The sequence below is a fragment of the Mauremys reevesii genome, linkage group 3, assembly GCF_016161935.1.
Source record: "Mauremys reevesii isolate NIE-2019 linkage group 3, ASM1616193v1, whole genome shotgun sequence".
NCBI lineage: Eukaryota > Metazoa > Chordata > Testudines > Geoemydidae > Mauremys > Mauremys reevesii.
In genome coordinates this window covers 61,810,660-61,834,346 of record NC_052625.1, presented here as the reverse complement: position 1 = coordinate 61,834,346, position 23,687 = coordinate 61,810,660, and the positions used below count along the sequence as shown (strand labels likewise).

The 23,687-nt window shown below is 40.7% G+C and overlaps 1 protein-coding gene across 17 annotated transcripts in view; it reads left to right on the top strand.

Moving 5' to 3' along the window:
* The window catches only part of DNAH8 (dynein axonemal heavy chain 8), a 556,010-nt gene that overhangs the window by 470,811 nt on the left and 61,512 nt on the right, over nucleotides 1-23,687 (top strand). For all 17 annotated transcript variants that reach the window (XM_039529004.1, XM_039529011.1, XM_039529005.1 and 14 more), the window contains 7 exons: nucleotides 1,847-1,984; nucleotides 2,553-2,680; nucleotides 7,703-7,874; nucleotides 11,151-11,306; nucleotides 15,538-15,693; nucleotides 17,750-17,932; nucleotides 18,360-18,465. In XM_039529004.1, the coding sequence (XP_039384938.1) occupies nucleotides 1,847-1,984; nucleotides 2,553-2,680; nucleotides 7,703-7,874; nucleotides 11,151-11,306; nucleotides 15,538-15,693; nucleotides 17,750-17,932; nucleotides 18,360-18,465 (1,039 nt within the window). The remainder of the gene's footprint in view (nucleotides 1-1,846; nucleotides 1,985-2,552; nucleotides 2,681-7,702; nucleotides 7,875-11,150; nucleotides 11,307-15,537; nucleotides 15,694-17,749; nucleotides 17,933-18,359; nucleotides 18,466-23,687) is intronic.

Here is a 23,687-nt window from a genome sequence, read left to right as displayed (position 1 = left end):
TTATAAAAGTTACTTTAGGCATGACACTTGTGTGAGCGATTTTCCTTATTCTTGTTTTAGTCATGGATTCAAGATTTTCTTCAAAAACATCTGAAAAAGGAAAAGAAGTCATTTGATTCATATCACATTTTTGGCAGAGACTACAGAGCCCTTGTCAGTGGCAGTTGCAATCTTGAACTAATATGCTGCTTCAGGATGATCCTTTCCTTGATCAATGGCCTTGATATTTAGCATCAGTTTGCTGAATCAGTTCTATCTCTTTTGCATAATAGGGTTCTCTTTTCACTTCCCAACTGGCATAATGTTTGGTCTAGCTTACAGAGCAAAATCATTAGTAACCTTGATCCAATCCAGGTTTCCAGTCAGTCTGATCCCTAGAAGCTTCTTTCATTGCTGTAACCAGTGGCACACAATATCAAGCACTTCTGCTCCAAAAGCTTTAATATTAAGTACCACCTCAGTAAATTAAATTAAAGTTGCCTGTTTTTACTATGTTCCAGCTATAATACTAGAGCCAGAAACCCACAAGAGGATTTTCCACCTGAATACTTTAAAACTAAAAACACAAGACAATAATTGTAATCAGGCAAAATGGGGGAAAGAAGGTTCAAAAATGAAGGGAAGTTGTCCTACCTCCAAACAAAATTAGATACAGGTTTTCCTTTTAGTCTTCTGCATGGAAGGCATCATAGGTTCTGAATGGAAACTGCTGTATAAAATTAACATGTTATATAAAAAAATGTACAGAAATCTGTTAAATTATAGGAACTAATGTGCGTGCCTACATCCAACACAGCAGTAGCCCTATGAGTGAAAGATATAGCTCCTTCACTGAAGGCTGCTTGGGTCAAGGTAAAACAGCCAGAAAGAGTTAAGCGCTACCTGCCTGCAGCCTGTCATATATCTCAGCAGGGAATTTAAGGAAAGAGGTTTTTTTTTCCAGGGGTTGAGATAGGCAAGGGAAAAGCTTCTGGTGCTGCAGCCCTCGTTGGTCAGAGGAGTTACTTTATTTTGATGTTACTCTTGAGTTTTGTGTTTGAAAAATCAATGGTCTCCGAGGCAAGGACCTGAAATGAACTTGGGTGTGAGACTGATTCCTTTCTGTGCCAGTGAGATAGCCTACCAGCTTACAGGTCTTCTTTCCCAAAAAATCCATAGAATGTAATACAGAGGGAAATCTGCACTGTGATTTCAAAACTTAAGCAGTTATCTTGCAGTCATTGATAGAAATATCACACCTGGCAAGAGCAACAGTATATTGCAGGCTGATAATCTAAAGAAAAATGACCAAAAGGTTTCCCTGTCATTAGTAAAAATATTTACTTGGCTGCAATCGAGTGGCTTATTGGCCTATGGCTCTGATTCTCAAGAAGTGTCAGGTTATGATCCTGGACAAATCTCCTAAACTTAGCTGCCATTGCAGAACACATGAATTCTATTAATAAAATAAAACAGAGAGCTGAACAACAAAGCCCCAAGGGATGTTCTCTTTTCCAGGAGCCTGATTGTAATGCTCTTTTCAACATGCCTCTGTCTTGCTCAGTAAGGCATCTGACATCTTCCCAGACCAGAGTATTATTTTAGAATTGGCACCCTGGAGCAGGAAGCCATTTTCTTACATTATTATGCTAATACAAAAATTATAAATACAGATTTAGAAGTATGGATTTAAGTGACATTGTTTGGAAAAGGAAATAATTAAAAATACATATTTCATGGTGTTTATTTAATAATGATACTGTGCACAGATTTGTATTTCTGTCCCTGTTGACTAACAATGGAGCAGATTTAAAATAACAGATTTTTTGTTCTATGCCATTGTTGTCTAACTATGCTTTATTCTTAGTCTAATTTAGCAAAACAAGAAGGACGTTTGAAAGTAGCTAATGCAGAGTTAGCCACGGCTCAGGCATTATTAGATGAGAAACAAGCTGAACTGGATAAAGTGCAGGCAAAATTCGATGCAGCAATGAAAGAGAAAATGGTGAGATAAAAATATTTTATGAATATAAAAATGGTTTGCACACTGAAACTTTAAAGAGTTATATAGTTTGTGTTTACTGGTTCAATCTGTTCAGAATACAATGAAAGATAAATTGGAGAATAATGTGTAATTACTACAAATGAGCTCCATTTAACCCCTCTTCTTTATGATGCAATAGCTCAGGGAGTACTTGCCCTTTATAGGGCTTTTTTTTAAATGCAACAGCATTTTGCTTATCTTAGTTTAATTTTGAAGGTTTTAAACCTTAGCTAGGAAAATTGTTTATTTTAAAAGCCACTTGTGTGAAACATTGGGACCAGGAACCAAGCTGTACATCCATTCAGGGCCTAGTGCTTTTTGAAGCTCCAGTAGGGATCTCAGATCTCGACTTCCTCAGTTTTCCTTTAAAAAAATTTTTTGGTGGGTCTCTCCATGCATAGGGCTAGTATTCAATAACAGATAAGTATTCTTGATAAAAAATAGTTTATAAATTTTGTAAATATAGTAAAGGTCTTTGAATAATAGAATTTGAAAGTTTAATGAGACAGGAAAACTTGTCCAATTTTAGGACCTGTTGAATGATGCAGATGTGTGCAGGAGAAAGATGCAAGCAGCCTCTGCACTTATAGATGGATTGAGTGGTGAGAAAGTTAGATGGACTCAGCAAAGTAAGGAGTTCAAAACTCAGATTAACAGGTATAGTATCTGTTAGACAAAAGAGCAAGATGTCTATAAAATACAAATACACTTTCTGGCAATAAAATACCCTTCCATAGGTAATTTACAGTGCACAAACTTTGTTAGTTATAGTCTGTATTTTGCATGGAATTCAAGAAAAATCTTAACAAATGATACCAACATATCTAGAAAATAGAAGTTTCCTCCCACAGAAAATTCCAGGTGTTTGGGTGTTTTCATTCTGAATTAGAGCAAAATCTCAAGCTTTGGAATGTCCCATGAAAGGGATTATTCTGATTCAGGAATGTACTAATGCCGCTGCCCATCTCAGTCTCCCTGTCCCCCAGTGCTGCTCTTTCCTCCTATGTCATAAGATGGGAGGAAGAAGGAGGAAAAACCCTTGGGCTGACAAGGGGGTGGGAGGGAAACTCCTAGGTTAATGATGGAAGAGGATGGGGTTGGAGGGAAACCCCCCACATTGATGATAGTAATGTGTGGTGGGGAATGGAGGAGGGAAACCCGTGGCTGGTGACAAGGTAAACTCCTGGGCTATAGACCAGTGACTCTCAATCTTTCCAGACTGCTGGACCCCTTTCAGGAATTTGATTTGTCTTGCGTACCCCCAAGTTACACCTCACTTAAAAACGACTTGCATACAAAATCAGACATAACAATACAAAAGTGTCACAGCACACTATTACTGAAAGATTGCTTAATTTCTCATTTTTACCATATAGTTATAAAATAAATCCTCTGGAATATACCAGTGAATATTGTACTTACATTTCAGTGTATAGTATATAGAGCAGTATAAACAAGTCATTGTCCATATGAAATTTTAGTTTGCACTGACTGAACTAGTGCTTTATATGTAGCCTGTTGTAAAACTAGGCAAATATCTAGATAAGTCGATGTACCCTCTGGAAAGTGTCTGCGTACCCCCAGGGGTACACATACCCCTGGTTGAGAACCACTGCTCTAGCCAGGGGGCTGCCCAGAAAGCCTCAGTGTAGGGAAGCCTGGGAGCAAGGCAGCTTGGCAGCCTGTGAACCAAACAGCCCAGGGAGGCTGGAAGTTTAGTGAACTGAAATAGTAAATGACCATGCAATTAAATATTGTATCATAATGTTGTCTGCATAGGCAACCTTAATTCTGGCATGTCTTAACTTTTGAGTGCTGACTTTGCAACCTTAATGTACTTTTAAAGTAGTTTTTTTGGACGTAATTTATGTATAGGATACCAAGATACAACAGCAATAGGTACATTAGAAAAGCTTAGATAGATTTAAAATAAATGTGGTGAAGACTTGCTTATAACGGGAAGAGGCCAAGAGAGTACATGCTAGAACTTTATTGAAATTAAAATTCTCATTGTCTTTCTGGTCAGTACACCTGGTCAGGCACAGGTATCCAAAGGATATGAATCTATGGAGAAAATTATTTCTTACGGAAGTAAAAATGTAATCAAATAACTACACAGGATTAAAACTGTTAATGAGTAGCAATAGGCTTATCCCATTTATTTGATATGATCATTCGATTGAGTAATTAAATGTAATTCTTGTTTATGACATTATCCTTCCTTTCTCTGTCATGTTATTTTACATAAAACAATTGTAGATAGTTCACAACTAGTTCAGATATTTATGTACAGTATATACTCTGTCTTAGAGTAAATTTTCGAGTTTTTCAGCTGTTTGTTGAACTTTGTTGTTTTGGGGGTCTCATTGGACCTTACCTTAAAGTGGTGGTTTCATCTCTGAAAATAGGATATAAGAAGTGTTCCTTTTGTGCAGCTGTGTTCCTTGCTGTAGATGAGCATTAAAAGTGCCTATTATGCTTTGGGAAGAGGCTCTCGGCTAAAAGTTTTGAAATATGCTGCTGCACAGCTTCTTTCCTCATTCATCACTAATGTGTAGTGCCTCCCATTTGTGGAATTCAGAGGTGGTCCAGGTGGCCCCAGGATTAAACCACCAGATTTCCTGCCTCTCACAGAAGAACAAATTGACAATTCTTTTTCTCCCGTTTTGTTTTATATTTTAAACATTTATTTGTTTCATGCAATGCTGACTTCACCTTCAATCTTTATTAGATATATGGTTTCCCATAGACATCTCCTTTAAGGACATCATACAAATTAAATGAGGACTTTTGATGAAAAGCAAATGTTAAATATAAAGAGATTTCATGAGTTTTGGGAGTCTCAGATTGGTGCAGCAGTAGCTCTAACCGTGAAAAATGTAGTCACATCTTCATAGTCCCACTTACGGGTATTGCACAGTCTAGTGGTGCCTAATGGTAGAACCTTTTCCATGTGGTGTCCATTACAGTGCTCTCATACCCCACTCTCCCCTCTCCACTCAGCACCTCTGAACATTCTGAGGGTGCAGCACCTTCTACCACTTCAGTTCCTTCCAACTGCTTGCCTAAATGGAAGTGAACCGCTCTGGTCAATTTGCATCTGTGTTTTTTTCCTTCCATCATAGGGTTGTACTTTAGTGATGAGTATAGGTTGTTAGATCAGTTCCAGGTTATGGAAGAACCAAGAAGATGAAGCTGGGATTCCAGAGGTATGCTTCATACCCTGCTGTCTTCCTGGCATCTGATGTCCACATTAGGTGACTCAAGTGCTTGGGAGAGGACCACTCCATTCTGGGTGTTCCATCTGCTGGACGTTTATGCCCAAAGCTCACTAAGAGAGTCAGAACAGATTACAGGTGCTCCTTAAGAAAGTTCTTGAAGCTAAACCCTTTGGATCTGGGCAGTCAATGGATCCAAGGTCTAAGAGGCCAGTTTTGGCTCCTGTGACTTCTTCAGTAAGTCAAAGCAGTTTAAGGGTTCCAGGAAATCAGAACCTTTGTCAAGTCCAGCTGCAGTTCCCACTGCTCCAGCAGTCTGACCTTTCAAGCTGCCTTTGTTGGAACCAGGGGCCACATTGTCAGCTCTGGCTATCTTGGTTCCAAAGAAGAAGTCTATGGACAAGACAACCACTGTTAGCAGAGCCAGGTCCCACATGTCAGATTTATCAGTTCCATCCAATTCTGACAACCTTACAGTCACAAAAACAAGGTTGGTTCTGGTCTCAGTTTCAGGAGCCCCTGGTAGGGGGGCCCAGGCCCACCTGACTCCACCAGGCCCTGACCCGGGGCCCTGCCAGTGGCGGAGTGGTCCGTCATGGGGTCAGCGGGAAATCCTCCCGAAACACACTGACATCATGGTAGGAGGTACCACTCCCCTATCTTCCCTGGGTCACTTTCTACCAGTTCTCTGGCAGCAATAGTCCATATGGCGTTGGGGTCTCCAGGTTCCCCAGCACCAGCCACTCCCTGGGGTTCCGATAGCTGCAGGCCTCTGGTCCAGATTTCTGGCTCTTCAGCTCCAGGCTCTTCCGCACCCAACAATCCCTAGAATTCTGTTAGTGACAGGCCTCTGGTCCAGGTTTCTGGCTCTTCAGCTCTCGTAGGTAAGGGCTGTAGCATCTCCTGGATTGAAGCCTCTGCCGAGCGTCCTTCCTCCTAAGCAGCCAGCCCTGACTGAGCAGCTCTGCAGGCTTTTATACCTGACTTCCAGTTGGAGCATGCTCAGCAGAGCCTCACAATCCCCCTTTGAGAAATCCTGTCCCTCCTTGAGATCTTAATTTGGTTTAGGTGCACTCTTGAAGCCACCTTTTGAACCTCTGGCTGAGAGTTCTTTATATTATTTATCTCTTATGATGACATTCATTATTGCCATAACTTCAGCAAAGAGGTTACCTACTAGTAACTAGGAGTCCGGTGGCACCTTAAAGACTAACCAATTTATTTGGGCATAAGCTTTCGTGGGTAAAAAACCCACTTCTTCAGATGCATGGAGTGAAAGTCACAGATGCAGGCATTATATAATGAAACATGAAGAGAAGGGAGTACCTCACAAGTGGAGAACCACTGTTGACAGGGCCAATTCAATCAGGGTGGGTGTAGTCCACTCCCAGTAATAGATGAGGAGGTGTCAATGCCAGGAGAGGCAAAGCTGCTTCTGTAATAAGCCAGCCACTCCCAGTCCCTATTCAAGCCCAAATTGATGGTGTTAAATTTGCAAATGAATTTTAGTTCTGCTGTTTCTCTTTGAAGTCTGTTTCTGAAGTTTTTTTGTTCAAGAATAGTGACTTTTAAATCTGTTATAGAATGTCCAGGGAGGTTGAAGTGTTCACCTACTGGCTTTTGTATGTTACCATTCCTGATGTCTGATTTGTGTCCATTTATTCTTTTATGTAGGGACTGTCCGGTTTGGCCAATGTACATGGCAGAGGGGTATTGCTGGCACATGATGGCATATATAACATTAGTAGACATACAGATGAATGAGCCCTTGATGGTGTGGCTGATGCGGTTGGGTCCTCTGATGGTGTCGCCAGAGTAGATATGGGGACAGAGTAGGCAACGAGGTTTGCTACAGGGATTGGTTCCTGGGTTGGTGTTTCTGTGGTGTGGTGTGTAGTTGCTGGTGAGTATTTGCTTCAGGTTGGAGGGTTGTCTGATAAAGTGGGTTTTAGCCACAAAAGCTTATGCGCAAATAAATCTGTTAGTCTTTAAGGTGCCATCGGTTTCCTTGTTGTTTTTGTGGATACAGACTAACGTGGCTACCCCCTGATACTTGACTACTAGTAACTATTGATCTTTGAGAGTCCCCTGTGTGCATTCACACTACCCATCTGCCTTCTTTTCTGCCTCATAATTTATTAATATATCAGAATTCTGTGGTCAAGTTTGAAGGAACTGAGATGGTCAGGGGGTGAACTCACATATAGTGTAGAATGATGATGCCACTCTCATGCAAGATTGCTTGTGTACCCTCCAATGGATATGTATTTTCAAAGCAGTTCCTCAGCTCAGTACCAGGGGAACCATGGCCCAAAAGTGTGAATGCACAGAGGTAGTTCTCAAAGAACAAATTCCTGGTAAGTAACTTTTTTTGCTATATGCATTTCAAAATTTGGTTGTTTACCTGCATGGCATACAAATGGTACATTATCTCATAATTGTGGTTTTATCCCTTTTCTAGACTTGTGGGAGATGTTTTACTCTGCACAGGGTTCCTTTCATACTGTGGCCCTTTTAATCAGATCTTCAGGAACCTTTTGCTTAAAGATTTATGGGAAGTAGAGCTGAGAGTTCGGAAAATCCCTTTTACTGAAAACTTGAACCTGATTTCAATGTTGGTGGATCAACCAACGGTAAGCTTTTTACACTGTTGATTTATTGTGAGTTTAATTTTAATTTCATATTCATAATGTTCAGTATGTTATTGCTAGTTAGCATTATCTTGATTCATTTTTTTATCTTTTTTTGAGAAAATGTTATGAACAATATTGTTATCAGTATATAAGAATTGAATTATCATATAGGTATCACTAAACCTTTTTTAAAAAATATTCTTAGAGCTCAGACACCAATGCTACTATAAAAATGAGATTATTCTCAGAGCTTACATGCAAATGGACACATAGTTTAACATTTTTCTTTGGAATTTTTATGTCCAGTATTGTTACAAATAATTCTTAATGTTGGAGAAAGTGTAGTTGGGACAGAAGTGTTTCTCTGTTATTGCTCATCAATATGGTACAGCTTGACAAAGTTGTAACTGGTTGGTTCCTACCATATATCACAGTGCTGAGCAAGGTATAGACCAATAAATTAGACAGATATATACTAGACAACTAGAAGTGATAGACATTACTAACAAGTTGGGTATGGGTCCCATAATGGGACGTTTCCTCCACACATGAGTTGAAAGTATGTCTGGGTCATGGGGCAGCTGCCTTTTATGGGAGTTAGGGCCTAGTTTGCATGTGACTGCCTTATGAAGGCCCACCTGGGAGTGATTGACTGCCCCAGGTGGCTGATTAGTAAACTAGCATCTAGGCTGGATCTAATAAAGGTTACCCAAACTCAATTAGAGGGAACCCCAAAGATGAGACTGGAAACTCCTGTGGAGAGGAGCTCCTAGGAGAGGCCTGAGCAGGAAGCCTAGAGGATGAGCTCTTTGGGGAACCTACCACAGTGGAGAGCCTGTAAGATGTGGTCCTAAGAAGGAGAGCTTCCTAGATGGAGGGCTGCAGTCAGCAGGCATCCGAGAGGGCCTGGTCTCAGCCAGCGGTCTCCCAGACACTGGCCAGAAGCCCAGCCTGCTAAGGATTACCTGCTGACCCTGGAGAAGAGTTGCAGTGGATGGACCTCCCCTGAATGCAGAGAAGGATCTTATTCCAGTAGAGGCAAGAAGCCTAACACCAGGGGCAAAAACTGGAATGGAGAGAACCCATGGGGAGGAGCCTGGATAGAGACAAATACTTGACTCATGTGGGGGATAGATGCACTAATAATGACCCAGTCACCCTGGTGAAATGTTGGGGTGAAAGTTTTGTTTATGGACTGCATTGGCTTTTCTATTAATAAATGAGATGCGCCACGAAAATGTGCTCTTTAGAATCTAACATTCTGTTTTGACTTGTTGGTATCCTGGGTGAAATAAAAATCAAGTAAGGGCTGATCTGCAACATATGCCTGCTTGCAAATGGGCATGCCAGGGCAGCCTGGAATTATGAGAACCTGAGAGACCAATTAGTCTGACTTCTCACATTTGGACGGTGGGCCAAGACTAATTAGAAATAAAGCCCAGGTGGGGGGCAGCAGGGCTTGTTTCCATCAAGAGCTGGGTAAGCCTAGTTGGGAGGAGGAAACCCAGAAGAGACAGGGTGCACAGTTCCTTCTCTCTCTGAGAAGCAACCTGAAGGAAGGTTGAGAAAGACCAGAGAGGCCTCTAGCTCAGAGCTGGAGAAGCCTAATTGGGGTCTCCTGAACCTATGAGTAAGGAGAAGAGTCGGCCAGCCTCTGGATTGTGGGTAGGATTAAAGCACAGAAGGACAGTCTACCATGGCAGATTCACACCTGATGAGGGGCTGTCAGCTTGGCTGAAGGGTTGTTTTTTGTACACCTTTTTTTAGTACTTTGGAAAAGGATTCTGAGGCCTGAAAAGGGGCAGGACTCTATAAAGTGTTCTAACCAGAGGGCTACAACACTTCTATGGCCGGAATAGGCCTACAGACAGTGAGGGGAAACTGAAGCAAAAGTTGTTGCAGTGCCACAGCTAACCAGCGGTGGATATGTTGGAGCATCAACTTTGCCACAGTCCATATCATTCTGATGTGAATAATTCACAGAAGAAATATCATTGTATTTACAGTATTATGTTTTATTGGTAACTTTTGGTCATGACCACGTTGTCTGGGTGTGGCTTTCTGATCCCAAATCTATATTTAATACTGGTAATAACATGTCTGTGATCAAATACTACAAAAAAAAGTATGTTGTGATGAAATGTCAAGTAATGAAAGTCAACACACTGTCATTTTTGATTTACAGTAGAACCTCAGAGTTACAAATGCCTTGGGAATGGAGGTTGTTCATAACTCTGAAATGTTCATAACTGGGAACAAAACGTTATGGTTGTTCTTTCAAAAGTTTACAACTGAACATTGACTTAATACTGCTTTTAAACTTTACTTTGCAAAGAAAACTGCTGATTTCCCAGGGCCAAATTTCCAATTAGGCACAGTAGGTGCATGCCTAGGGATGCTGGCATTCTAGGGGCGCCAAAAAGTTAAAAGTGGGTTAAAAGTTTCATTTTGTATGGAAAACATGAAGGTCAGCTGCAGGCAGCGGGAACACTGAAGATGCTGTGCCTAGGGGCATATAAGGTGTAAATCTGGCCCTGTGTTTTCCCTTTATTTTTTAGTAGTTTGATGGCGTACTTCTGGTTCCAAATGAGGTGTGCAGTTGACTGGTCAGTTTGTAACTTTGGTGTTTCTAACTCTGAGGTTCTACTGTACTAGAATTTTAATTACAGATGGAACATAATTTCATAAGAAAGAGGTTGCTTAGTTGTAATCAGTTTGTGCAAATCAAATTTGTATGTTTTTATAATTATTATTGATTTTCACTTAATTCAGTTTATAAACTTGTTGCACAAAAATACAGTTTAAAAATTAGCTAAAAGGGTATTTGGGGAGAAAAACGGTGTAAGAGCCCAGTCTTTAGGGTGGAGGAGAGATTATTGCTTATACTAGTGTGATTGTCTCTACCCATGTTGGCAATCCATTACTCTTGGGCTTCAAAGTGATCCATGTCCATTACTCTTGGCCACAGGTAAAGCGATCCCACATGAAGTCCTTAAAGGACGGATGCAAAGGATTTCCTGTGAAAATGTCCTCGTGCCCACTGTGCCTTGAAAACCCATTTTTTTTTATTTAAAGAGCACAATTAAATGTGAAAAATGGTAGCTAATGTGCAAAGTTTTCCAGCTTGCATGTGCTGATGCTGGTTTGCACATTGAAATGTATATTTTTGTCAGCACTATAGGCATTTCTGCAGGGTAACCCATTATCCTCATATTTGTACATTTGGCCCAAAGTTTCAGAATTATTACATTATGTTGATGATTTTCCTTTACCCAGATTAGTGAATGGAATCTGCAAGGCCTGCCAGGAGATGAACTCTCAATTCAGAATGGTATAATTGTTACTAAAGCAACCAGATACCCACTTTTGATAGACCCACAAACTCAAGGAAAAACCTGGATTAAACAGAAAGAAAAGGGTAATGAATTACAAGTAAGTAACAAAGTTTTAAATAAATATTATTGATTTTATCATTCTCCCTCTATCCTTGTCATCTTAGCCCTGGTCTACACTATGAGTTTAGGTCGAATTTAACAGCATTAGATCGATTTAACCCTGCACCCGTCCACACGACGAAGTCATTTTTGTCGACTTAAAGGGCTCTTAAAATCAATTTCTGTACTCCTCCTTGACGAGGGGATTAGCGCTGAAATCGACCTTGCTGGGTCGAATTTGGGGGAGTGTGGACGCAATTCGATGGTATTGGCCTCCGGAAGCTATCCCAGAGTGCTCCATTGTGACCACTCTGAACAGCACTCTCAACTCAGATGCACTGGCCAGGTAGACAGGAAAAGCCCCACAAACTTTTGAATTTCATTTCCTGTTTGGCCAGCGTGGCAAGCTCAGAGGTGACCATGCAGATCTCATCAGCAGAGGTGACCATGGAGTCCCAGAATCGCAAAAGAACTCCAGCATGGACCGAACGGGAGGTACTGGATCTGATCGCTGTATGGGGAGAGGAATCCATGCTATCAGACCTCCGTTCCAAAAGACAAAATGCCCAAATATTTGAAAAAATCTCCAAGGGCATGAAGGACAGAGGGTATAACAGGGACCCGCAGCAGTGCCACGTGAAACTTAAGGAGCTCAGGCAAGCCTACCAAAGAACCAGTGAGGCAAATGACCGCTCTGGGTCAGAACCCCAGACATGCCGTTTCTATGATGAGCTGCATGCCATTCTGGGGGGTGCCCCTACAACTACCCCACCCCTGTGCGTGGACTCTGTCAATGGATTCTCACGCAACAGGGATGAAGATTTTGGGGACGAGGAAGATGATGACGAGGAGGGGAAAGCAGAGAAACCGTTTTCCCTGACAGCCAGGAACTGTTAATCACCCTGGAGCCAGTACCCTCCCAACCCACCCAAGGTGGGCTCCCGGACCTTGAAGGTGGAGAAGGGACCTCTGGTGAGTGTACCTCAGTAAATATAATACCTGGTTTAAAAGCAAGCATGTTTCATGATTAATTTGCTCTGAAGACTTGGGATGCATTTGCGGCCAGTACAGCTACTGGAAAAGTCTTTTAACGTGTATGGGGATGGAGCGGAAATCCTCCAGGGACATCTCAATGAAGCTCTCCTGGATGTACTCCCAAAGCCTTTGCAAAAGGTTTCTGGGGAAGGCAGCCTAATTTCTTCCTCCATGGTAGGACACTTTACCATGCCAGGCCAGTAGCACGTAGTCTGGAATCATTGCATAACAAAACATGGCAGCGTATGGTCCCGGTGTTTGCTGGCATTCAAGCAACATCCATTCTTTATCTCTCTGTGTTATCCTCAGGAGAATGATATCATTCATGGTCACCTGGTTGAAATAGGGAAATTTTATTAAGGGGACCTTCAGAGGTGGCCGTTCCTGCTGGGCTGTTTGCCTGTGGCTGAACAGAAATCATCCCCGCTGTTAGCCACGTGGTGGGGGGAGGGGTGAAGTGATCACCTCAGAGAATTGTGTGTGTGTGGGGGGGAGGATTAATTGGGTTTCTGCTGCACGTTAACCTAAAAAACGCAGCCCCTCCTTTTAAATGGCTAACCCATTTTAAATGGCCAACCCAACAGGTGCTTGGTATGGGAAATGAGAGCCCTGCTGTTTGAAACCATTCCCACATGTTATGAAGGTTAAAGAAGCCAAAAGACTGTGGCTTACCATGTCTGCCTGCAAGCTGAATTCTGTTGCCCACAGGCCCTGTGTGTGTGATCTCTCACACCAAATCGGCAGGCCCTCAATATAAGAGACAAAATGCGACCTTGTAAAGAAAGCACATGTGCTATGTAATGTTATCAGCTTGGTTCACCGTGAAAGAGTCTACACATTGTTCTCTACAATGTGTCTTTTTAAATACTACTCTTCCTTCCGTTCCTCCCTCAGCTGCAAATGCTTCAACGCTCTCCCTATCATCTCCATCCCAGAGGCTAGCGAAGATTAGAAGGCGAAAAAAACGCACTCGCGATGAAATATTCTCTGAGCTCATGCAGTCCTCCCACACTGAAAGAGCCCAGTAGAATGCGTGGAGGCAGACAATGTCAGAGTGCAGGAAAGCACAAAATGAACTTGAGGACAGGAGGGATGGGAGCAAGAGGAGAGGTGGCAGGATCAAGATGATAGGTGGCGTCAGCATGATGAGAGGAGGCAGAAAGCAATGCTGAGGCTACTGGAAGATCAAACCGATATGCTCCAGCGTATGGTTGAGGTGCAGGAAAGGCAGCAGGAGCACAGACTGCCGCTGTAGCCCCTGTGTAACCAACCGCCCTCCTCCCCAAATTCCATAGCCTCCTCACCCAGACGCCCAAGAATGTGGTGAGGGGGCCTCTGGGCATCCAACCACTCCACCCCAGAGGACTGCCCAAGCAACAGAGAGCTGGCATTCAATAAGTTTTGCAGTGCGTCTTTGTCTTTCCCTCCTCCCCACCCCACCTGATGCTTCCCTCCTCCCCTACCCCTCCCGGGCTACCTTGGCAGTTATCGCCCCATTTGTGTGATGAATTAATAAAGAATGCGTGAATTTGAGCTCCATGCTTGCCGTGGTATGGCGTCTGCAGGAGAGCAGAATGGCAGTGGAAGTGGTTGTTCAATGACGATTGTTTGCCATTGCTTTCACAGAGAGAGGGAGGGGGGCCTGATGACATGTACCCAAAACCACCCGCAACAATGTTTTTGCCCCATCAGGCATTGGGAACTCAACCCAGAATTCCAATGGGTGGCGGAGACTGCGGGAACTGTGGGATAGCTACCCAGAGTGCAATGCTCCGAAAGTCGACACTAGCCTCGGTACTGTGGATGCACGCTGCCGACTTAATGTGCTTAGTGGGGACACACACAATCAACTGTATAAAATCAATTTCTAAAAAATCGACTTCTATAAAATCGACCTAATTTCGTAGTGTAGACATACCCTTAGACTGTAAGCTCTTTGGGGCAGGATGTGTATCTCCACATATGTTCATACGAACATAACATAGAACAGTCAATTTCTGATGCGGCTTCTGAGAACTACAATATAGAATATTAAATAAATACTAAAACATTCAATGCAGGATAAAATAACTAAGCTTCTAACTATACAGACTGAATATCTCCCTGTTTACTAGGAAAATATTAGTTGCCCACAAAAATGTCTATTCTGACAGATTTCCCCACCCTTTATTTCGCAAAGCCCCAGTGGGTGCTCCCTGTGCTCAGAGTTTTGATACATGCTGCTCCTGCTGATGTGTCCAGGCTGCTTACAGTAAATATTTAGTTAAGCTAGTTTATTTTAAAACAGGAGTTGAAAATTATTGCAGAAAATCCAGAAATTAAAGAGAAAGTAAAAAGGGCAAATCACAGAAGTCTGAGCTGTCTGGTAGGAGGAAGGGAGAGTGGTAGTCTATCAGGATGCATATCTTTACAGAATATAATTTTGTAGGTAAGCTTCCTTCTTTCAAACATACCTATCTGGACATAGTTTTGGTCTCTTTACTCTTTTCAGAATGTCTCTGAAAGAAAAAGAAAGACACTGGAACAAGCAGAGAGCAATCAAAAGAGAAAGAAGTGCAGGGGTAGCCTAAAGTTATTAAAATTTATGTCCTCAAGCTAAGATGTCAATTTATCAAAAAACATGAAAAGTAATGCTGATCACAATTATATCAAAGCTTAATATGGAAGAATAGCTAAGCAAAGTTAGCTGAAGTAGCTTGGATAGGGAAGCCTGTGTTTTTAAAAGGATTAATCTAGTGTTGCCAACTCTTACAGTTTATTGAATATCCTTATTGTTGCTGCACTTGGGGGCTAAAGCAGAGAACATGGGTCTAAGGGGGCACAGATTAGTGATGCTGTAGCAGAGTTGAAAACAAACAAATGGTTGGGTGAAAGGTGGTAACAACTCAATTCTTTAATGATCTGCATCAGACTTTGGTGACCTAGTAGTGAAAAGCTCCGTATCCTATTACAACCAATCTCTTGAATCATCTTCATTAATTCAAAGTTGTGTTATTAATACATTTCACTGTATACATGACAAAATATTTCTTACCAGAAGAACTCTGATTGCTACACTAAGCCAAATGAACATGTTGCTTTCTTTTAAATGCAAAAACAAGCAAAGCAATTTTGCTAGTAAATCCTGTGGTTTTCATAAAGAACTTTGAACACATAGTTCATTATTATAAAGACAGAATTATTTCCTTTCAAAGGTGACAACTTTGAACCACAAGTATTTCCGCACACACTTAGAAGACAGCCTTTCATTGGGAAGATCACTTGTGATTGAGGATATAAGTGAAGAGTTGGATCCAGCACTGGATAATATATTAGAAAAGAATTTCATTAAATCAGGAACCTCTTTCAAGGTTAGTTACCTAACAGAAGAATTATAATAAAGTGTTTATTTTGTGTTGAATGATATAGTTCTTTATTTAGCTTTCTAAAGCTGTACTAAATGGAACATATTTTATTTTCTATGGGGTAATACAAATGAAATGAAAACAGCAAACTGAAGTAATAAAATGTGATGTTTGCGATGACATGTTAATCTAATAGCAAAGTAATATGATGGTGTGTAAGGAAACTGAGTTTAATTAGAAGTCACTCCTAAGGCTTCCAAGCCAGCAGTCAGTTGCATTAATCCTATTGAATGGTGGGTGTGCTTTCTATTGATTTTTTTTAAGCAATGCCCAGCTAGCCCCCACTAAGAATAGAATTAACAGGCTTCAGAAGAAATGACATCTAACTGTCTTCATCAGTGGGCTGATCATAATGATGCATGACCTTTAACTTTTTGGAGTGTGCTTTACTGGTAATAAGAAATATCTGTCCTCCTCTTGTGTCTTTTTATTCTTGTGCTCAAATGACTCATACAGTTCCTTTCCCCTTAATTTAATGATATAACACACATATACCATTTTGATTTCCTAGAGGAAATTAGGTGTATGGAACTGACAGTTTGATTCAGTTAGTAGTTTGATTGGTAGCTATTTATTTCTCTTTTTCCAGCATATACTCTTAAAGCAGGCAAGCAAGCAAGCAGCAATTTGCTAATTGGTTACACAAATACACACAAGCACTGTCATTAACACACAATATCACAACTTCTTATTAATTTATTTATATTATTATTCAGATTAGCAGAGAGAAGTTCCAAACAGGCCAACTTCTCACAACACTCACAACAACCTTAACCCAAAACTGAAAAAAAAAAACATTCAGGCTTCCCACACACTAAAAAAAAAAAAAACATCTTAGCTTCCCACACTACCAGCTGCCAAGCTAGCAAAACATTCCCAACATTAGGGAAGTGTCCATCTACTTTGTTCTAGCACGCATTATGGCTACCATTTTTCCTCTGCAATTCTCCCCACCACTGAGACTTTCTATAGACCAAGAAAATCACCTTTATAAACTATGAAACGACTAAAAACAGAAGAATCCCCAACTAAAATATCTGTATCCTGTTTAATCCTAAATGCCCAAAACAAATCATTTGTCTTTGGGGTATTTTTGTCTTTATTAACTTTCAATGTCAGTATGTATAATTACATTGGAAGCCAAAGACTACTTGACAGAGGCTGTAGTCCAGATTATTGGTGGTAATGAGAATTGTCATAAAACTGTTTAAATATTATTTTCTTTGCTATTTTGATTGAGTTGCCAGAGCAGGGTAGGCAATAGTGGTGAGGTGGAAATACCTCCTCCCTACCCACTCTCCCCAGGGGTCGTGTTTGAAGTAGCCCAGGTAAGCCTATGTGTGCATGATAAAGGAGCTGTACCTGCTGCTTAAACTTTTTTGCACTAGAGCACACACATGCAGATTTTAGAGAATATGGGAAATGATTTGTTGGTTTAAAACAGCTGTGTGGATAGAATATGTAACTGATGTATGCAGTACTTTATAAAAGTGATTGAATAAGATACTTATTTTTGCAGAGATACTTTAAATTCATCTTGTTGTAATAAATATAAGACAAAACTATTTATTCTACCTTGCTTGATTCATTAATTTCTTCCTCTGCTCCGTTTGTGAGAGAAACATGATTTCCGTAAAGGTCAGCATTTTCTCAGGATTTGAGTCTTGAGCTGTGATTAGTTATGTTTGAGTTCAAGATTATAACAATAATGCCCTTGGAGTCACTGAAGCCCCACACTGGAAGTAGTTCCTTTATGTATCTTGAGATTAATACTACTTTTATAACAAATCATAACCGCTAATCACTTTTTGTTTCTTGAGCTTTACTGATGGAGCTTGGTTTTTTTCATAACTTGACCTGTGAAACAAATATATTAATTTTCATCTATGTTATTTCAAAAATGTAAATGTTTCCATGGTTTGTACACAGTCAGTCAATTAGCATTACTGGTTAAAACCAAATTAATTTGCTGTCACTTGACACTTATTAACTTTTTCTTCAGGTGAAAGTTGGTGATAAGGAGGTAGAGGTAATGACTACATTTAAACTGTATATTACTACAAAACTACCCAATCCTGCTTTCACACCTGAGATCAATGCTAAAACATCAGTTATTGATTTCACTGTTACAATGAAGGGACTTGAGAATCAGTTACTGAAAAGAGTAATTCTTACTGAGAAACAGGTAAGCTAGCAAGATGAACAAAGAACTGCAATACTAATTGTGCAATAGTGGTACTTACTAGTTTATCTAACTTTAATATGTGGGAAGAAAAATGCAAATAGAGATGGGCAAACTGACAATCTTTTAACATTTTATTAAGTTTCAGAACGGAAATTTCTAAACAAAAATGTGCTAGTATCAGAATTAGAAATTATATACTGCAATTTGGCATTTATTAAGATAGTTGAAGCTGGATAAACACAGGAAAAACATGCTACTTAAACAAAGAAATAAAAAAAGTTATAGAAATATTTATTTAAATAGGGAAAATATAACTGAAATAAAATAGAAGCTCTAGTAAGCAGCAGTATGAGCAAGTGCTTTTTAAATATGATGCAGTGGTATAGTCAATAAACAGTTGTATCATTTTCTTGATTTCTGATACTAGGAGCTGGAGGGAGAGCGAATTAAACTCATGGAAGATGTAACTTTTAATAAGCGGAAGATGAAAGAATTGGAAGACAATCTTCTCTATAAACTAAGCGCAACTAAAGGTTATATATTAATGAGTAAAACCTGGGATTTTTATAGGGAAAATAAACTAATCGGTGTCAATATGGAAGGGCCTTTATGTGAACCATAAAAAAAGCAAAAAATAGTATATTAAACCCACACTTACCCTTTATCAGAAGCTCATCTAAGGAAAGTGGAAGAAGGTGACTAGCATTTGAGATGAACCCTCTAGACATGCTCATCTATGTATGTATGGGCATGAACTGGTATAGTTCCACTGGGGAGAGGCCAGATCTGGTGAAGTCACACAGGGGATCTTTACCATTTGCACAGAGTAAAGTTTCATAGAGGTATAGTTTGGTGAAAGGGAATATGAGGGAGGTCAGAGAAGGAGAAATCCGAAGATCTGCCATTGAAACTGGTGTAGATGCTGTGGAATAGTTTCGGTGTTGAATCCTGCCCCAAAGGCCCTGGAACATCTGTATCTCCACTCCAGGGAGATCCTCAACACCCAAATGAATTAATGAGTCTGTGGAAACTCTTTTGGCTCTGTGTACCATATATGGGGACCAGTTTCCCTTTTTGTCCTATTGCGGTACCCGCTCTCTTTAAATCTGGAGGAGTGTTACAGCTAAAAGAGGATCACCATATCAGAACCCTGACTCCTTATCTGTTGTGCATCGGTATTGTATGTAGATGCAGAATACAATTAAGTCTCAGTGCTGACTTGGTAGGAACATCCGGAGTGTGTGTGGCGCTTATTATAGGTGTCTCTTCTGAGGGGGAATGTCTCTTCCACAAAGGAAAAAACTGTTTAGCTAGTATATCACTGCCTCTATTGAAGGAAGGCACTTTATATTGCTCTGGTAGTCTAAAGGCATCTTAAATGGGGTATAATCACTTACATGCCTTTTAAGGTCCCTTTACATTGCCAGAGAAGTGGGGGTTTAACACCTACAGTGCAGCTATAGTAGGAAGAGAGATAAAGCTACTTCAGCCTGATACTCAGCTGCTGTAAACTGGTGTAGCTCTGAAGTTAGTGCAACTAGGCACATTTATACCAGTCCATTGTGCAATAAAACAGGATTATGGAGCAGCTTTCTTAAAAATACCTGTCCTGATTGGATATAAAAGCCAAAATCATTTTTTAGACTCACTATGCACATGTAGGGTCACCAGATGTACCGATTTTATAGGGACAGTCCCGATTTTTGGGTCTTTTTCTTATATAGGCTCCTATTACCCCCCACCCCCGTCCTGATTTTTCACATTTGCTGTCTGGCCACCCTATGCACATGTATCTTAGTGGACTGACTCTCCTGGGAGTTGCCAGCAGCATGTCCCACTCTCCTGATATCTGAAAAAGAGAACAAAGAGAAAAGGACATTGAGCCCTTGTCTATGGGGGAAAGGATTTTTAAAGTATATCTTTAGATTATGCAAAAAATAATAAACTGTCTTGCATCCAAACACAAATGATATTTTGCATGATCTTGTGTCTTATCCCACTATAATTAATCTTCATGGAAGCAACTTGATTCTAGTTCTAAATGAGATATAGTGCTGAAAACTTCATATAGATACATTACCATTTCTTAACAGCTATGCCACTGCAGGTAGTCCTTCTACCACCCTTCCACATTGCTTTGAGGACCTAGGGAATTACAGACCAGTCAGCCTAACTTCAATACTTGGAAAGATACGGGAACAAATTATTGAACAATCAGTTTGTAAGCACCAAGAGGATTGAGTGGTAACTTATGTCCAATATGGGTTTGCCAAGAACAAATCAGGCCAAGCCAACATAATTTCCTTTGATAGAGTTACTGCCTAATTAATAGGGGGAAAGCAGTAGACATAATATATTTTGATTTTTGGTAAGGCTTTTGACACTATCTCACATTACATTGTCATAAACAAAATAGGGAGATATGGTCTAAATTAAATTATTATAAGGTGGGTGCATAACTTCTTGAAGAACCTACTCAGAGGATAGTTATCAGTGTTTCACTATCAAACTGGGAAAACATGTAGGGTCCATCCTTACAATATTTTCATTGGTAGCTTGGATAGCAGTGGAGACTATGCTTATAAAATTGGCAAATGACACCAAGGTGAGTGGGTTGCAAGATCCTTAGAGGACAGGATTAGAATTTAAAAGGACTTTGATAAATTGGAGAATTGGTCTGAAATCAACAAGATGAAATTCAATAAAGCCTAGTACAAAGTACTAAACCTAGGAAGGGAAAATCAAATGCATAAATACATATAACTGGAATAACTGGCTAGGCAGTAGTACTGCTGAACAGGAGCCGGGAGTTATATTGAATCACAAATTGAATATGAGCCAACAATGTGATGCAGTTGTGGAAAAGGCTGATATCATTCTAGAATGTATTAACAGAAGTGTTTGTAAGATGTGGGAGATATTGAGCACAGCAGAACAATTACTGGTAAAACCTCAGCAGGAATATTGTGTTCAAGCCTGGGCATCACACTTTAAGAAAGATGTGGACAAATTGGAGAGTGCAAAGAAGAGCAACAAAATGATAAAGGGCTTAGAAAAGCTGACTTATGAGGAAAGGTTTAAATAAACTGGGCATGTTTAGTCTTGAGAAAAGAAGACTAAGGAGGGACCTGATAACAGTTTTCAGATATGTTAAGGGCTGTTATAGGAGGACAGTCATCAGTTGTGCTCCATGTCCAATGAAGGTAGGACAAGAAGTAGTTGGCTTAGTCTGCAGCAATGGAGATTTAGATTAGTTACTCAGAAAAATGTTGTAGCTATAAAGATAGGTAAGTACTGAATAGGTTACCAAAGGAGATTGTGGAGTCCTCTCATTGGATGTTTTTAAGAACAGGTTGATCCTGCCTCAGCACAGGAGCTCTTGAAGTATATTCCACCCCTACATGTCTATGATTCTGTGATTGCTTCTCATTTTGATTGGTCTATTAGGTTACCTGTGCACTCTCCACTGCTTGGGGTCCACTTGACTGGATGTCCCCACTCTTTAAATACCAGCACTCGCTTAAGTGCATCTCTTTGCAAATCCAGCTTGTGACAAGTTCACAGAACCCAAAGTCCATTACAGCCATCATGCTTGTGTGTGCTTATGTTAGGAGATCCTTCTGTGACCTCTGGAGACAGATAAGGACCAAGTTCAGTCCTTCCAGAAGTCATTGGAATACAAAGAGCTACAGGTGTTTAGCAGAGCAAATACAGGCAAAGGAGTATTCCCAGGATGCATGCTGGTGCTGCATCAAAGACAAGGATCTAGGGCAGAATTACAAAAATCATACCTCTGCAATGCTCCTAGTACACTTGTATACTGTGAAATACTTCCTCAGAATATTGAATCAAATTCAAGGTCTTGGGTCTTATCTTCAAGGTGCTGCATTGCCCAGGATATATAAAAGATTGCCTTAAGCTCTGGGATGAACATTATCGTTGACAACTTCATTTCTCTGACACGATGGAACTTTCTACAGTAAGGTTAAACCTTGTCTGTTCAGGAGATGAGAACTTTCTCAGGAGCCATTTCTTTTTCCCTGCCTTCTCTAGCATACGTAGATAGCTCTCTCTGTGTGTGTGTGTGCACACGCGCACCACATTGCTTACTACACCAGTAGAAGGCATTCAGCTACTACAACGATAAGTGCCATATAAGAACTAGAATAGAATAGAATAGAATAGAACAGATTTTTGCCCAAGAGGCCACAACAAACTGCTGGTAAATGTTTGGACAGTTTGGTCCACAATGAAAGAGTCAGCTTTGGAAATCACATAGGCAACCATGGATCCCAGCCAGGAGGAAATTCCCCTGGACAGCTACAATCTCTTCAGCACTCCCTACAGCCAGTCAGAGACTCAACTGCAGACACCATTAGAGACCCAGCTGGAGAACCAGGTTAACAATATTGCAGAGAGGACCTCATCCAGTATTAAGTGCTATATTAAAATAATCTGTCACATTAGTATCTACTGAGGTGGATTTAGAAACTTTCTTCAAGGCACTGGCTGCACATCACCATGTCTGGTAGATATTATGACAACAAGCACCTTTAACACAAGGCAGGTATCATTCAGGACTCTTCAGCCTTGTCATGAGATTCCACCTTCCTTCCATTCTTCCAAATGCATGCTCTGTAGTTGTTATGCTGCTACTCCAGGTACAGTTGAACAGCTCCTTTCTCTTATACGAGTGTCCCATAAAAGGCTTCGTAAGTCAGGGAAGCAGAGGGTAAGCTTGGCCTCCCAGAACAACAGCTGGAACCACCCCAGTAATGTCCATAGTGGTTTGGGAGTAAAAGTTCCATTTTTCATTACATAAAACATAAGTGAATTTCCAAAAATCCCAGCATTATTGACCTTTCCAGACTACGCACGTTAATGTTAGTGAACTTGCCAGAGTGATCAATTTCTAGGGCTTATGTGGAAAAATACCCCTTTCTGTTGATGAACTGCAAGACCCAATAGGATGATGGCCACATGTTTCTTCATGTTTTGGGGAACTTACATGTTGTTGGTCCAACACTGAAGCTCTGGGGTAAGCTCTACACAGCTTTCCATGAAAGTGACCTTTTGCATTCTGAAATTCTGCAGCCACTACTAGTTACACCAGGTCTGCAGTACTGTCCTGTTCCACCAGTTGGTTCTCATTGGCCAGGCCCAGAAGCAGTGCTCCATCAAGTGAAGCCAGTCCAGGAAAATGTCATACAGATATAATTTCCTGGTTTCATCCTCCTCTTCCTCTAGCAGTATCTATGTAGCATCAGTCTTCCATCTTCTACTCAGCCACCCGCCTGCATGACTACCTATATATCTGGAGCTCCCTATTCGTACTAATGATGGTTAGGATTGCAGTGATTCCTCTGTGCTGTCTGACAGCAGCTCAAAACTGGAACAGTTTGAAAACAGCACTGGTTAGTGAAAACCAAGTGAATTATGGAATACCATTGACAGACTCATGGAAGTTTGACCCCAAGTTGCAGAAATCCAGTTGGTTCTGATAAGTATCCCACAATCCACAGCAATAAACAAACCTAGTCATGGAATACTGCATCCTCGAATATCTACCCAGAGTGCTGTGTAGATATTTAAAAAAAAAAAGGAGCCCTTTGTGCGTGCTATGACTCACAAGGGATGTAGCTTAAGCCGCTTTATACAAACCAGCATGGACCTACTCTTTTGGTTTAGTTATACCTGTATAATTATAGTGAGAAAAACTGTCAAAAAAGCTTTCCAATGTAGACAATGCCTTAAT